The sequence below is a fragment of the Trichechus manatus genome, unplaced genomic scaffold (assembly GCF_000243295.1).
Source record: "Trichechus manatus latirostris isolate Lorelei unplaced genomic scaffold, TriManLat1.0 scaffold00065, whole genome shotgun sequence".
Classification (NCBI taxonomy): Eukaryota; Metazoa; Chordata; class Mammalia; order Sirenia; family Trichechidae; genus Trichechus; species Trichechus manatus.
In genome coordinates, this window is record NW_004444001.1 from 14264488 (window position 1) to 14282313 (window position 17826).

General features: G+C 39.9%; 1 protein-coding gene across 2 annotated transcripts in view; it reads right to left on the reverse strand.

Moving 5' to 3' along the window:
* The window catches only part of PTCHD4 (patched domain containing 4), a 213569-nt gene extending 195825 nt beyond the window's left edge, over nt 1-17744 (reverse strand). The window contains exons 1-2 of one of the 2 annotated variants that reach the window (XM_012556460.2): nt 17609-17744; nt 16882-17293 (exon numbers count right to left, since the gene is read on the reverse strand). In XM_012556460.2, the coding sequence (XP_012411914.1) occupies nt 16882-17293; nt 17609-17613 (417 nt within the window). In that variant the 5' untranslated portion in view covers nt 17614-17744. Of the gene's footprint in view, nt 1-16881; nt 17308-17608 lie in introns of those variants that run through there. The other variant, XM_023734252.1, reaches the window with a different exon arrangement.
* Nucleotides 17745-17826: the final 82 nt, after the last annotated feature.

The window sequence follows — 17826 nt, forward strand, 5'->3', positions numbered from 1 at the left end:
AAAGGTGGTAGTGAGATACCAAACGTCTGAACGTATAATTTCCAGTTACCAGTGGCCAGTGGTGCACACCACATTGCTCATATGGACTGGGAAAACATCCTTTCACCTCACTGTATCAAATGATCTATAATCGCCATTTAAACATAATAAGAGAGGGAATATATAATTTGTGAACCCACTGGGCTGCTAACGGTAATGCTTTCTACTGACCCAAGAAGGGCACATAGATTGCTATGGCTCCTATGCAGCTAGAACTAATTCAAATATTCGTTGCACTTGAATGAACATCTTCTTCCTTTAATTGGGCATTGTGTTAATAATGTTCTAATAGGGGTTGAATTGCCACACTGATCTGGGGAACCCAGGATCTAACTAGGAATGAGTTAGAAGTCTTAAGCTTGCTACAACCAGCAGTTATTCTTCTTAGCACTCACATATCTTGACAAGAAGCACAATATTAGTTTCACCGGTGAAGAGTCCGAAGGTGAGCAATTTGGCGGAAGATTGTCTAGTAATTCTTGGTTCAGCTAAGACTCAGATAATTTTAAAATTCTTTATTATGTCTTCGATACTATTAAATAAATGGACAATTAAATCCAAATAATTAAATCACCTGTTTTTTCATTCACTGGACAAATATTTCTTGATTTCCTACTATTTGCTTATCGAAAAGATGGGGTAATAATGGATAACATTAATTAATCAACTACAAATTAGCAAATATGGACAGCCTCAGGATATGCAGGAATTAAGACTATCTTGATAGAAATCAGGGAGCTAATAACAATTTAATATAAATTGAAACTCTATTTCAAGTCCTAGTATTACACTTCTTTGAGCTATCAAGATTTATTACCCTTGGCTCTATCTCCATAATAATAAATATTTATCAGGAGTCTACAGGTTTTCTTTTTTAATCACCTTGCAGTACTAAGTGAGGATGCCTTTTAAAGTGTCAAGGGATGTATTTTCCCAATGATGAGCAATCCAGGACATCTTTGGAGCATCACAAATTGAGTAAGACATCATACTTCTGGACAGTCAATACCAGATTAAAGAAGTATCGGAGAAGACAGAGTTGCTCCCTTTAACTAAAGCGTCCACATGGAGGCAGCTTACCTGCAGGAGATATGGTATCTGGTGGCTAATGTCAGGGAAAATGTTCTCTCCTTTGAGACCCCAGACTAAGCCCGAAACTGAGATACATAGGAAGCAGCATGAGTTCTGCGTAATGTGTTCCTCCTATCTCATCTATCTACAAAAGAGCCTGGGGAGGGTTATCTTTCTCTGGTCTAACATCCACCAGTGTTTCTCAGCCTGGTTATCCACTGGAATCACTCAAGGAACTTAAAAAATACTAACGCTTAGATGCTTTTCCCCAGAGATGCTGCTTCAGTTGGTCTGGGGAGGGACCCTGGGCATTGTATAATTGGAAAGTTCCTCAAGTGTTTCTTTTGAGAACCACTGAGCTATATACCAAGTGAAAATCGGTAAAAATTACTTCGTAATGGGATAAGCTGTAAGGTACTCTAAGAAGCTTAATCTTGAATGTGGTCCTTAACAAAGCAATTTACAGCATTTTAGAGTTGATCTATAAATAACTCAGGTCCTCCTAATTTCTATCCAAGGTTTTTCTTGAGACACCTGATCACCTGGAACTAGTTGACACGTATTTGTATTTTGCTTTCTTAAGGGCAGATACTTATGAAAGCAACATTTTAAATCACATAAGAAAATGCTCTTTTCTCACAGCTTCTGTTGACAAGCCAGAAGGTTTGTGCTTTCTGCCTTATGCCTGTTAAGGACTGTAAAAGATCAGCCCCAAAACACTGCCCCAGAGATAGTCTAAAAATAACAGTAAGTAAATAGTTAATTAAATTATATCAGAGCCACTTGATAGACTTTTGTGTAATCAATAAAATGATAATTATGATAATACTTATGAAAAAATAAAAGCAAGCAGGATCAAAAAAATATGCATCCCACAATGACAACTGTGTACTTTCGAGTTAGACTGAAAAGAAACTTTTTATAAAATCGGTGAGTGGCACTGTGAGTGATTTTTTTTCACCTGGCTTCCTAAACTTTCTGTGGTGTTGTTAGAATGTTGGCTTTATATTGACAATAAAATCGCTAAAATTTAAGAAACTACCAAGTGCTAGGCATTTTGCATATCCACAGAGTGGATAATTATAATACTTTTTTTTTATTAGAAAAACTGGGGGACTAAGACATTAAGTAACATGTCCAAAATCACACAGATAATAAATAGTGAAACCAGATTCAAACATAGATTTGTCGGTTTTCAATTTATTATCCTCTGCATCATTATTTTAAAATTTAAAAACAGGGATTCAATCAATAATTAATTGTCCTGTCTCAACCCATTAAGTAACAGGACCCACCACAGTAAAAACATTTGTCACTTTAACTAAAGGGGCCAGATTGACAATGAATGCTGATAAGGGTTACTTTAACATCATCAGTAAGTTGGTAGGATTCTGAGCTGAGAAAAAATGGGATGAGGAAAGTCTCTTATCAATTTAGTTATCAATTATAAAAATGTTCTTTTATCAGGAGGAAGACAAGATAATATCAGCTTATAAACAATTTTTTAAGGCAAGTGAATTCTAAAAATGTAAACACTGTTTGATAAGAGACACCCTGATAAGATATAATTAGTTACTAATAAAAGTCTAAAGGAGCTCCGGTGGTGCAGTGGTTAAGCACTCAGCTGCTAACTGAAAAGTTGGCAGTTGGAACCCACCAGCAGCTCTGTGGGAGAAGGATGTAGTGATCTGCTTCCGTAAAGATTAAAACCAAAAAAACCAAACCTGTTGCTATTGAGTTGATTCCGACTCATAGCAACCCTATAGGACAGAGCAGAACTGCCCCATAGGGTTTCCAAAGCTGTAATCTTTACAGAATCAGACTGCCACATCTTTCTCCCCTGCAAAGATTACAGCCTTGGAAACTGTATAGGGCAGTTCTACTCTGTCCTATAGGGTCCCTATGGCAATGGGTTAATAAAAGTCTAAATAAAAGTTTCATGGCCTAGAAATGAGCCAATTGCTTAAAAACAATCCCCAAGGTAAAAATGGTTGAAAGAATGAAATGAAAATAGAAGTCAAGTTGCTAGTATCAGTTTTATGTGCTATTCCCTTAGAGAGGGATGCTCTATCTATGAAAGGGGGTCATTAAACTAGTTCAAACCCTGAGCTGCTCTCATCTCCCTGGGGAGTTCTGACAGGCTAAGTATCTGTCTCCAGGGACACTTAAGTGCCCCATTGTCCTTGTCCTCATGCCCATCATGCAGGCTCTCCCACCCACCCAGGCCTTTGCCCTACAGAAATCATCTCCCAAATCACGTTGTGCAGGAAGATCCGGTCCCTGAGAAGGGCAAAATGACAAGCTAGGCTTTTCCTATGAGGGATGAGTACCAGTGTGTTCCACTTTTTTTGGAAAAGTACACTGAAGTTTAGATGAAACAGATCTCAGCAATCAGAATCAAAACTCAACGAGAATCTCCTTCCCAAACAAATACATTTACTTCAAATAATGGAGGGCTTTCTAATATGGGAAATTCTGTTTTAAATTACACAGAGAGGGCTAGAAATGTGAAGCAGATATGATCCCTTCCCTTAAAAGCTTTATAATCGTTAAGGAAAATAAGACAGGTTCTAAACAGCACATACACGTATTTGTGCTGTTGCACAACTGTTAATACCACACTTCATCTTCGTTTTAATGCAATCTTTCATACATGGAAAGGATGACCTGTCCTGTTCAAGGCTTCAGGTTTTGCCTTACTAATATTTCTATCCTATAAGTTTTCACTAATAAGTACCCATCATCTATTTTCACTAATCATATTGTTCCTTTCTCTCTCTCTCTCTATATATATATAGTTTTCATCTTATTATAATTAAAATATAAAACAAAGGACATTTCTGCTAAGTGGAATCTTTTTTCACATTATTATTGAAGTCACATTTTACTAGCAAGTAAATACTTGGAATTATTAAAACAATAAATGTAACTTGGGTTTCCTATGGCCTTGGTATACAAATGAGGTCATATTAAGAGAAACTTAAATTTCAGTTGCTTGCATTTCCACTTGAATAAGATGGGAACTCTGGCTCCTACAAACTTTCACTCATGTCTTCCTGGAAGTTCTTAGCATAATCTTTTACTAATTTTCAACTAAGCCTTTCATAGTTTTCCTCTTCAGCCCCTCGGCTGATGGCCACTACTCAGGGAGCAGTTGAGGTCAGTGTATTTCTGTTGCTACTGCTGTGAGTTAGAACTGCTGCTGGTGGCCCTGTGACACTGTGAAGTCTGTGCTGAAGTCTCCAGATGTGATGCTGTGAATTCTCATGGAGCTAGGGTTGCCAGATAAAATATAGGACACCCAGTTTAATTTGAATTTCATATAAGCAAAGAATGCAGTATTGGAGACATACTTGTACTAAACAAAAACAAACAAACAAAAAAAAAAAACTTCTTTGTTTATCTGAAATTTAAATTTAATTGGACATCCTGTGTTTTTATTTGCTAAATCTGGCAACCTTGCATGTGCCCAAATCATGCTAAGCTCCTTACAGCTTCTTCTGAGCTGAAGCCACAGAGGTGCTGTGTACAGGTGGGAAAGGTGTCTCTTCTCTACCTCTGTGTGGCCCTTAGTCTCCTGAGCCCACAGCAGTGTTGTTTGTGTCTCGTGCATCTCAGGACCACTGATGGAAACATCTTTCAATATTTTTCTGTGGTTATCTCTCTTTAGGGCTTAGACACAGTCTTAGGAACTTAGACCAGGATAGAATTTTTTTCCTGTTTCCTTGCAATTTCTCCACAGGCTTCCTCCTTGTTGATTAGCTCTTCTTAGGCAAATCAATTTATGCAAAGAAGGCCACAGGCCCTATTCTTTCATCAGGCAAATATTTCGTTTCTATATATATTTTATATTTTAGCTGAGAATTGTTACATATCCATAACACAAGGTAGAACTACTACTTCCAAGTAAACGGGAGTGTTTTCTACTTTTGGAAGCACCTAAGTAATTTCCATGGAAAAAGTGGGGCCCCAGCTTTTAAGAAATGTGTGTGATTTTGACAGTGTGAAAGAAATTCCAAGCGAAGGGAACAGTATGAACGAAGGTAAGAAAACAGGAAAGTTCAGGGTGTGTTTGCTTTGGTTGGGTTGCAGCATATGATTTTCCGTTGCTTCCAACTACAAGGGAAGGCAGGGGCCTGGATAAAGGAAGGTCTGGATGGCAGTGGTCAGAGGTTTGTAACTTCTTCTCCAACAATGGGAAGCTATTGCAAGATTAGATTAGGGGAAAATATAACCAAGTACTCCATATGATTCTGCTACATAGGCTAGTCAGCAAGTGTGAGAAATTATAGTGAAAGAGATTAGATTATCAAATAAATAAAATAGATAAGAGGCCATGAAGGCCCAAGGTAGAGGTAGTGAGAATAAAAAGTAAAAGACATTTGAAAAGAGGAACTTTGTCCTCAACCCTGGTAATCCATTATAATCACCAGAGGAGCTCTTAAAAATCTCAATGCCCAGTCCATTCCCAGACCAATTAAATCAGAATCTCTGGAGATGGAACACATGTATCAGTATTTTTAAAGCTTCTCTAGAGAGTCCTACACTCAGCCAAGATTGAGCACCACTACTGTAGAGCAGGAGCCCTTGCGGTGGTAGTGGTTAAGAGCTCAGCTGCTAACTAAATGGTGGGCAGTTTGAATCCACCAGCAGCTCCTTGGAAACCCTATGGGGCAGTTTTCCTCTGTTCTGTTGGGTCCCTGTAAGTCAGAATCAATTTGATGTCAACAGTACTGTAGAGCATTAGTTCTCAGATGTACACAAGAATGAGAATCACTTGGAGGGCTTGCTAAGCTCCACTCTCAGAGTCTCTGATTCAGTAGCTTTTAGGTCCACCACTCCCCTGTCAGATTGTTATACTGTGGTGGCTTGTGTGTTACTGTGATGCTGGAAGCTATGCTACCGTATTTCAAATACCAGCAGAGTCAGACCATCAATTGCTCATATGCAAGTTCAAGTTCAAGCTGAAGAAAGTTACAACAAGTCCATGAGAGGAAAAATATGACCTTGAGTATATTAAAAAAAAACAAAAAACAAATCTCTTGCCATCAAGTCAATTTTCCACTCATAATGACCCTAATGGACAAAGTAGAACTGCCCCACAGGGTTTCCAAGGAGCAGTTGGTGAATTTGAACTGCTGACATTTTGGTTAGCAGATGAGTTCTTAACCACTCCATCACCAGGGCTCCACCTTGAGTATATCTCACTTGAATTTAAAGGCCATCCCAAGAATAGATTTGATGCACTGAACACTAATGACTGAAGAAGAGATGAGTTCTGGTATGATATCACACATGAAAAAAGCAAAAGGTCATTAAAAAGACGGGAAAGAAAGAAAAGACCAAAATGGACATCAGAAGAGACTCTGAAACTTGCTCTTCAACATAGAGCAGCTAACCTAGAGTTATAAAACCAAAAGGGAAGAACATGCTCAGCATTTCTCAAGCTGAAAGAACTGAAGAAAAAAATTCAAGCCTTGAGCTGCAATTTTGAAGAATTTCATGGACAAAATATTGAATGACACAGGAAGCATCAAAAGAAGATAGAAAGAATAAACAGTCACTGTACCAAAAAGAATTGGTCGACAATCAGCCATTTCAGGAGGCAGCCTATAATCACGAAACGATGGGACTGAAGGAAGAAGTCCAAGCAGCACTGAAGGCATTGATGAAAAACAAGGCTCCGTAATTGGCAGAATACCAATTGAGATATTTCAACAAATGGATAAAGCACTGGAAGCACTCACTTGTCTCTCGTCCATGCCAAGAAATTTGGAAGACAGCTACTTGGCCAACCAACTGGAAAAGATCCATATTTTTGCCTATTTCCAAGAAAGGTGATCCAGCCAAATGCAGAAACTATCAAACAATATCACTAATATCACACGCAAGTAAAATTTTGCTGTAGATCATTTCAAAGCAGTTGCAGCAGTACATCCACAGGGAACTGCCAGAAGTTCAAGCCTGATTCAGAAGAGGATGTTGAATGAAGGATGCCATTGCTGATGTCAGATGGATCTTGGCTGAAAGCAGAGAATACCAGAAAGAAGTTTACTTGTGTTTTATTGGCTATGCAAAGGCATTTGACTCTGTGGATCATAACAAATTATGGATAAAATTGCGAAGAATGGGAATTCCAGCTCACCTGATTGTGCTCATGCAGAACCTGTACATAGAACAAAAGGCAGTCGTTTGAACAGAACAAGGGGATACTGCATGGATTAAAATCAAGACAGGTGTGAGTCAGGGTTGTATCCTTTCACCATACTTATTCAATCTGTATGCTGAGCAAATAATCTGAGAAGCTGGACTATATGAAGCAGAACTCAGCATCAGGATTGGAGGAAGATTCATTAACAACCTGTGACAAGCAGATGACACAATTTTGCTTGCTGAAAGTGAAAAGGACTTGAAGCACTTCCTGATGAAGATCAAAGACTACAGCCTTCAGTATGGATTACACCTCAACATAAAGAAAACAAAAATCCTCACAACTAGACCAATAAGCAACATCATGATAAATGGAGAAAATACTGAAGTTGTCAAGGATTTCATTTCACTTGGATCCACAATCAATGCCCATGGAATCAGCAGTCAAGAAATCAAATGACATATTGCATTGGGCAAATGTGCCGCAAAAAACCTCTTTAAAGTGTTAAAAAGCAAAGATGTCACCTTGAGGACTAAGGTGCACCTGACCCAAGCCATAGTATTTTCAGTTGCTTTATATGCATGTGAAGGCTGGGTAATGAAAAAGGAACACCAAAGAATTGATGCCTTTGAATTATGGTGTTGGCAAAGAATATTGAATATACCATGGATTGCCAGAAGAATGAACAAATCTGTCTTGGAAGAAGTACATCTAGAATGCTCCTTAGAAGCAAGGATGGTGAGACTTTGTCTCATGTACTTTGGGCATGTTATTGGGGGGACCAGTTCCTGGAGAAGGACATTATGCTTGGTAAGGTAGAGGGTCAGCAAAAAAGAGGAAGACCCTCAACGAGATGGACTGATATGGTGGCTGCAACAATGGGCTCAAACACAGCAATGATTGTGAGGATGGTGCAGGACTGGGCAGTGTTTCGTTCTATTGTACATAGGGTAGCTATGAGTTGGAACCAACTTGATGGCACCTAACAATAACAACCACTCAGATTGTGGCTCATGGACCAGCAGCATCAGTTATCACCTAGGAGCTTGTTAGAAACGCAGACTATGAACTCACCCCAGACCTACTTAATCAAAATATGCATTTGTAACAAGATCCCCAATTGACCATTAAAGTTTGAAAAGCACTGCTTTAGGTATTACGAATTCATTTAATCCACTTAATGCCATGAGGTAGGAGCTTTTATTAGATAACTGAGTTACAAAGAGGTTAAAAAAATCTGCCCAAAGTCATAGAGCTAATAGGGGCACAATCAAGCTGTAAACCCAGTCCATCTGGATTGATAAGACTACAGCCTAAATTATGTTACGGGTACTTTTAAAAAATTCTTAACATGGTCCTCACCACTGTTACTCTTTAACCTCCATCCACAAAGGCTTTCTTTCAATGTATCTAAAGTACCATGTCCTCCCTGTCATATTCTTGCCTCTATTTGGATTGTTCTCTCACCTGTCTAGCCCACCCTGTCTGCTCCTTTTCAGCCTTCTGATCCAGGGCTTCAAACTGGTTCATTCTGGTTTGAAACTTGCTGAGAATTTGCATTTCTAACAAGGTCTCTGTTGAGAATTTGAATTTCTAACACGTCCCCAGGAAGTTATACATAAGAATCTCCTGGGGATCTTGTTAAAATGTAGGTTCTGATTCAGTATATCTAGGTGGAAATGCAAATTGTCAGCAAGGAACTTATTAGAAATGCAGATTCTCAGCAGGGGTTTGAACTGGAACTAACTGACTCAAAGCCCCGTTCTGATCTCAACTCACAGTCACTTCCTCAGGAAAGTTGCTTCTAGAGGATAAGGACCACATCTGTTTTGCTCCTTAGTGACTCTCCAGTGCCAGCCACAGTGTCTGTCACATAGTAGACTCTTCTGATAATTACCCGAATGAATGTATACATGAATGGCTTTTGAATTACAGGTATACCTTACCCACAACAGGATGATCTACCCTGACAACCAGAATTGAACATTCTCTCCTTCCAAATAATTAAGTGACCTGATGAGGTAAGAGAACAGACTTGGGTATCCAAAGGTACAAGTAAACCTTGAGGGGGAATGATACAGATCCAGCCAAGCCCCCCATCCACCATGACCACCTGAGGTTGCCTGCAGGACCTCTCCAAGCTTTGAGAACATGTTATACACATTTCTGGCTTTCTAGAACACAGAGCCTGTTCTCTGTCTTCAGGATTTCAACACAACAATAGTGGCCTGGGTGAGGCCTCTCCATGTTGAGAGGGTAGCTCCGAAGAGGAAGCATTGGCTGTTCCAACACAAATCCTGTAGCTAAACAGAGTCCATTCATTTTCAGTGCTGCTCATCAAGCACCATTCAAAGGTCCTGAATTTGCCTGAGTAACAGAGAATGAGCCTTGATTTCAGTGAGCGGCTCTGCCACGATAATCCTGTCTGAGGAAAGCATGGATTGCAGAGCCACTTTAAAAATACACTCCACTGTAATTTTGTGTTTCATTTCCCCCAAATACTCTTGCTCCTAGGTATGGTTCCTATACCTTGTGTTCTCACATAATATTAGCATAATCGGGTCTACCAAAAAGAACCAAACCCATTGCTGACACATAGCAACCCTATAATTGGGTCTAACTAGGGCTTAATGCTGCTACTATTGCGAGGGGTTTTGAGAAAAATGCTGCTGATTTTTTCCCCCTCAGACAAATGTCAGCTCTAATTTCAACACTTCTAGAAAATACTGAATGACAGTAATCAGCTTTAAGCTTAACCAGGTGATAAGCCCAAATACAGATGATAGGGATGAGGGTTTTTCATCTCAGAACAGTGGCCTGATAATTCTCCAGGCATTTCTCCAATGTCTCTACCATATGCCTAAATGAGATGGGGAAGGGCTCAATTACTCTGTTTTCTTAGGGTGTTTTTCGTCTGGATCAACACTTGGTATGTCAAGCTCAAGTCATGACTTAAGAGCACTAGGTCAACCTTGAATCTTAGGCCTGAGCTTTATAAACTCTAGTGTGTGTAGGACTCACCTGGGAATCTCGATAAAATGCAGATTCCTGCAGTGGGGCGTGGGGATCTTTGATTTCTCACAAGCTCCCAGATGCTGCTGATGCTGCTGGTCCACACACAACACTTTGAGGAGCAAGTTCTTAGAAAAATGAAATTAATTTTGTGGCTTGCAATGAAACTTGGCATGCTTCTGAGTTAAGTCAGAAGCATTGGCTAAATATCTCTGCGTGCCAGGGCTGTTACAAATGTAACCTTGTCCACCAGCACCCTGACAGAAACAATTCAGGGAAATGAGTCACTCCTATGATTCCACCCTGGGGAGAAGACCTGGGTGATTTGTTTGACTAAGTTAGGGAAGAAATACACTGTTGTCTAGTTTAGAGCTGTCTAGGGCAAATCTACTAGCTTGGGATTTCCAAATTTCTTCTTTAAAAATGTTTACATTGAGTGTATGTAGAAATGACTGAATGTGTCTGGAATCAGTCTGAGCATAAGCTGATTGACACTAAAGTGAATTACAAGTAACATGACTCAATCAGTGTAATAGCTAATTGGTTAAAACACAAAATACTCCTAAACACAGTATGTTTTGAAACACACAGTATGCTAGATTATTTCATTTATAATAATTTTAAAGTAGAAAGTTTTTTTAAAAAGAAAGGCTGTGTTACAGTTAATTAGTGCTTATGGTGGCAAGAAAGGCAAAGTGGTTTTTTGGGGGAGGTAGCTTCAGGCCCCTACTTTCCTTCTATCACATTGTATGTGTCTCTTTTTACTTTCCCACCCTACCTCAAGCTTTGGTGGCCTTAGTCCACTGAAGAAAGTACCATCAGATCAGATGAGGGTAAGGAAATGGGAAGAATACAGAGAACCATTTCTGTTCCTTTTTTTTTTTTTCTTTTAACACTCCCTTAGGCCTTAAGTTCCAGAAATGGAGAGAAGTGTAAACAAGTACTTATAAAAATTATTTAAGTTGGCTAAAGTAGTTCTTTGGTGAAGTCAAAGAGCAGGGGCTATGTTCCTTACATCAGCAAGTCCTTCGCACACCTGGGTGTTTAGAATAGTTTGTTAAATGAGTGAATTTATTTAGATATAATGGCCAGAATATATATATATATATGCATTTATATTCATACATACACATATGTATACACATACATATATATATACGCATACACATACACACACAAAATAATTTAGTTAGGAAACTATAATTAATGTCATTAATCAGCATAATTCAAATCTAATCAAGAAGATCTATTCACTTTAGAGGAATAAAATTCTAGAATATACCCCCAAATCCACTATGATTCTTATGTACTATGTGGAAGAATGCTGCATAAGAATCATAGAACTTCATCTGCTTACAAGAATCCTGGTGATCCCTGGCTTGGCCCTGTCATCTGTAAAGATGAAGAAGCTGATGCCGAGTTTGCTGATTAGACTTGTGCAACATCACACATCTGGTCTTTGAAGAACTGGGGCTAGGACCTAGAATTCCTGAATATTTCTCAATCTAGTCCATATTGTACTATCCCAAGTTATCTCGTACATTATTTTATTCTGATGTCGACTTGAGACAGAGATACCCAAGTTGTTTGGCACACAAGCCCATTGTTCAAAACCTTGTACCACGTTACAGGTTTCCACTTTCAGTTCGATCTTTCAGTTCTTAGTCTGAGCTGAGCTGATGCTGATATTAAAGGTTAAATCACATGGCAATGAGGAATTTGCTAAACTGTCTTGAGAAGTTCCACAGAAGGCAGCTGGTAGGAGTTTGACCAAACTGACAGCTTCACTCCATGTTGCCTTCTTATGGGTTGGTCATTCTAAGTGAACGGGGAACTAGTGTGAAAGATCAGGTTGTAGATTTTTAACATGGACTTGAGATAGTTAAGGAATTAGGGCTCTAGTTCTTTCTTGACACAAAAGACTATTGTTACAGAAAATGGTGCAGGATGTGGTAGGAACTGATATAGTATATCATGTTGATACCAGACAGACCTATATTTCAATCCTAGCTCCACCAGTTACTACACTGGGACCTCCTGGAAGTCACTTAACCTCCTGGTCTTTGTTTCTTTACCTATAAGATGGGAATAAAAATATCCCCCTGACTTATAAACTTTTTGTAAAAACGAAATGAGATGCTGTGTATAAAGCACCTAGCATCACTTAGGACAAACTGAATATTTAATATGGTAGCAATTATTTCCTCTATTAAGAGACAGAATAAGAAAAGTAACCTTAAATCAGAATGTCAGAGAAGATCCTGACATGTATGTCTTAAGAGGATTTAGAATAAATTAAAGAAAGAAGTTTAGGGAATAACTTTTCTTGGAAATCTCTGTAATATTGGCCTGCCTCTCCATGGTAACTTAAATTGTCCTTCCATTGAGATTGAAAACAAATAATTAATAGCAAATCTTCCATGCCTGAGATGATACAAATGTACCTGAAGAAACACTATCTTTTGTTAAGAAACACGAAATATGCTCCTATTCTTAAATGTGGTACTGTAAGTACATACTGTCTTCACTTAAACATCTGTTCAGAGATGTGGTTATTAATGGAATTTAACCGGAAGGCCTGGCTGCAGGATAGGCAAATCTGTGTCATTCTTTCCTCACTGTTTGCCAAATGTTGGGATTTAGAATTGCAATCAAACTCATCTCTAAGGATCACATTTGAATGTTTTTTCTTTACCTATGCCTTCTAAGTGGCCAAAATAAAGAACTGGGGACATATAATTGTTACCTTAGAATTAGCCAGGTGGAAAAGTGAGGTCATGATGGCCTGCCTAAGAAGCAGGGAAATTTTACCTGTTACTACTTGAGCTCCTTAAATTATAATTAAAACATTACTTGGAGTCCACGGCAGTCTTTGCTTTAGGATTTTGACAACTTCTTTTATTTTAATCAAGAGATTGGTTTCAACAATATGTTAAGGATTTTATTAAAGGTTCAATCTGGTCACATTGTATTAGTTTATTATATCTATATCTATATCTATATCTATAATTGGGTGAAAAAAATGGTCCCCAATTTACTTGGGTCAAAAGCACTTCATAGAAATCTGGATAATATAGAAAACACTTCTAAAACAAAATTCCAAAGAATTCCAAAAGTAATAATAATTCTGTGATGGTTGCAGAATAAACGTCCAAGTCAGTTAATAAACTAATCAGCAAATATTTGTCGTAAACATATATTATTTATTCAGCACTGGACAAGGTTGAGATGGGGAAAGTGAATAGTCCAGAAAGAGTATAAGACATGGCCTTTGTGCCTAATCAGGGGTATAATAACATAAAGGTTATAACGAAGGACAAGATTGTAGAGTTCAGGTTATATAGGCATAGGCATAGGGGTTTCAGATTTTAGCATTGTTTCTACATGGCTTTTGAAAATGTATATGTGTTTCACTTCTTTTGTAGTATTCTAAGCCGACGCTGCTTTTTTCATACTAGCTTTATCTAAGCGTCTGTTTGGGATTTCATACAAGGAAACTTTCTGTGTCCCTTCTTGTCTGAATCGCCTTGTTGAGATAATCATATTGATCAGAAGTTCTAAATCTTTATGTGCTCAGGACTACTTGTATGTCTTAACGATATTTGGGAGATGCCCCCTTGATTGTCAAAACTAAGGTTTCTGACCACTCCTCTCTGTCCAACAGCATTTATACAACTTTAGATTATCGCCAAACACTGATCTATTGCTTCTTTCATGTCAAATGATTGCCAATTTCTATTGGATTCCCTGCCTACCAATGGCACCTTCCAGCACTAAAATTTTCCACAGTGGCCAGAGATGGGAGGAGTGGTGACCCAATATTAACAGAGGAAAACAAAATCAGAGAGTAAATAAAATGTATGTATAAAATTTCTCATTGAATACCATGCACCAAGAGTTCTAAAACTTAAGCATTCAACAGCATCACAGGGACCACACTTCGAGAACCACTGCTGCACATGGATTAAAATCATTTCCAAATAACACTTAATCAAAATGAAAAGCCATCACACTTTACTCTGTGTCAGGGAATTCTTAACCTCAGACACCCTAGAGACCTTTTGATAGGTTTCTAGGCATCCGTGTTCCCCCGAAATTGTATTTTATATTATATGAGCATGTGCAAGATTTCATCTGGATGCTTGAGAGGACCCACTGCTCGCAAAAGATTTTCAAGTGGTTCATTTACCCAAGCACAGCTTAAGGACTCCCACTGACGCCATGCAGAGAGAGTAAAGCCAACACATTTAAGGAGACATTGATATGAGAACATAGCAGAACAAGGAACTTTACAGTTTATAGAGCCATGTGTAATTCTATTACTACTACATTGACCTTTGTAATCAATCACTCTATCTTTTTGGGCTTATCCACTGACAAGATGTAAATCAACCAACCGATCAGTCAACAAGTTTGGACGAAGCACCTATTATAGGTCTAGCATGGTGTTGACTCAATGGTGTATCCAAAGAGTTCAAAGTCCCTGCTCAAATGTACCTCTGTGAGAGGACACAGACATCTAATACTTATAAGCCCCATGACAGTAGGAACTTTGTCTTAACCGAAACTCTGTCTCTAGTGCCTAGAAGAGCACCTGATAAATGGTAGAACCACTCATTAAATGAGTGAATCAAATACCTCTGGATATTTGTATTGTAAATGTCATAATGACATTGCCAGATGAGCAAAATGTCCACAGTGGTTGATTGGACAAGGCTCTTAAACTTAGAGAGTATTGCTGAATGAACGAAATATGGGCTCTAACTAATAATGCATATCTATAACATGCAAACTTGACTAAGGGAAAAAACTGAAATTTAAATATGACACAGTTTTAAATTTTTCTTTATATCCTATGTTCAGCATCGGAAAGAACTCATTAAAAGACTGTAGGCTAGGAAAATCACCTCTCCACTGCAACCTTTCTTTTTAGCAAGCAGTAATGTTGATGGCAAAGGATTCAGCAAATGAAAAGCATTCCAGCCTAACCACACATATCCATCATTCTCCCTTCAGTAAGTGTGAAGCAGGCAAGCCCTTACCTAGATTTAAAGCTGATGAATCATCTGTTTAGTTTCACTAAACTTTAAGGGGCTGTTCAGCTTTGTAAATCTGAAATACTTGTCAGCCTCTGGATCCTTTTAAACAAGGACAACATTTAAAAGGAGGCACTTAAAAGGTTTCTTGAGGAATCTCTAGTTTCTAATTGCATTAGATCTTCTTTCAATTCAAAAAAAAAGCCCTTTTCTCTCAAAAATCCTGAGAATGTTATTTTTTAATTATGCATAGATGCTGACTATATCAAATAAATAAATAGAAATATTAATGATTTCCTATATTAGGTCATCTGTTTATTGAAACTGAGGTTCCTCCTTTTCCATTCTCTCCATGGAATCTCACACATCCCCTCACACACATTAGAAGAAAGAAAATTCCTTCTTCTGGGGAACACCTGTCTTGAGAGTTCTTAGGTGTGCAGTTTCTGAGCATGCCTAGGGTCTAGTATACAAATGGTGCAGTGACTCTCTTGAAAGGCACATTTGTCGCTGAAACTTCAGTCACCTGGAGACTGCATGCCTCATTGCTTGCAGCAGCTCAATCCTCACAGTGTGGAATGAGTTCAGAAATCTCATTTGAGCAACAGAATTTGGATTGAGAGCCTAAACAGCACAATGAATTTAATGCTGAAATAATTATTCTTTGTTATTTTTGCTGACTGTGGATTTTTTTTTCTTTTCTGTTGCTATTGGACTGTTATGATAATCCTGCTTTAGTCTGGATTCTTTAATGGACAAGGAAGATAACAGACTCTGCAAACTAGCACATCAGGTGCACAATCATTATTTTTACACATAGAAATTTTCTGCTTCTTTTGCTATGCAAACACATATACACTTAATTCCTGGAATCCCTACTACATTTATAAGCCACTGCTTGCAGACACACACACACACGAGACACAGAAACATAAACTCCCTACATATAAAAATCAAGCCAGGCTGAAGATGTGAATAGGTGGATATGGCACCAGGTGGATGTGTAATCAGTAATAAGAAATACATAGAGCCCCATAATGAAAGAAATCCCCCAAACTGTTCAGAATTCCCCCTCCCCCTTTCATTCACTGATTTATTAACCCTGAACAAAGATGTAATTGCAGGGTCTCAGAAACAACTTTTTTTTTCATTTTTTTTTTTCCATTTTTTGGTGTTTGTTTTGTTTGACTTTGAAATTCTTAATATCTAGTTGTACCATTCATTGCCTGTTTTCTTCACTCAGTTGCCCATCTTTCCCCCCTCCCTCCCCACCCCGAAATGAAAGAAGCATTAGCTTCTGAGTCTTAAGGATGAGACCTCTGCATTTTCTTTGCTTGTTTAGGGCAAGAAATGAAGTGCTGCCTCTTTAATTGGCAGAAGCATGCAGGAGGAGCATACCTTTAATTTAGTGTTGGGATACCTCACTTGCACCCTGGCTGTTGTCTTATTGGAGACGGCAGCCTGCCTGAGATCCTCTAGCACTGAAATAATATCATCCAGCACGCATTTCTTATCCTGATTTCTCAACACACACAGATGGGAAAAAGTATAATTATAGCCCCTGTGGTTCACCTTCATTTCCAGCACGGCTCGGTGGGTCTGCAGGATCCCCTCAGCCTGGAGCAAAATATTGTCCCCGGGTGGGGAGAGGAGGATCACCCTGCCATACCTCCCAGGGGTGTGTAAGTCCGAATAGAGCTGGCTTTTGGACTGGTCCAGGGGGAAAAGGCTGCTGGCCAGGCTGCGCTCGATCTTGGCCAGGCTGTGGCTGGGAGCAACCAGGCGCTCCAGGTCGCTTTCGGGCTGGAAGCGGTTGAGCGCGCTGAGGCCGAAGGTGATGGTCAGGACTGCGGGCACGGTGAGGAAAAAAACCGGGTGCCGGCTCACGCACAAGCCCAGCCTGTGGCAGAACGACTGGAGCCCTCTGCGAAGCACCTGCCGCAGCATCCTCCACCAAATCCAGCTTGCAGGCGCTCCCGGCAGTCTTAAAAAGCACATGTGACATGTGTAAGCGCCGGGCTATCCCGGTCTCCCCCATTCCACCCTCTCTGGGCCAGCCCCCCTATCCCCCACCGCTGCCTCTCCACCCCCTCCGTTTTCACCCCCCAACCACTCCGCCTGGTCTTTCCCCGGCCCCACCTCCATGCGCTCCTACTACTCTTTCAAACACTGCAGCAAGTTGCAGCAAGGCGGGCAAATATTGACAGCGCACGTGGGGGTGGCGACGGGCGCTGCAGGGGCGCCGCGGGGCCCACCCCTTCTCCGGCCTCCCCTCGCCGCTGCCGGCGCCCCCTCTCACCGCATGAGCAGCGTTCCCTCCGCTTAGCCCTTCATCTCGCTGCTGCAGTCCCCCGGCCTCCCTCGTTGGAGGCGGTTCCGTGCGGAGCGTCCCACCGATGTGCCTTTCCTCTCGGTCCTGATGGGGTTCGGTGCCTGACTGGAACCATTGGCCTCGGTGTTGTAAGAAGCAGACAAGTGCCCCGTGAGGAGGGAGGGGAGGGAGGGAAGGGGCAGGGC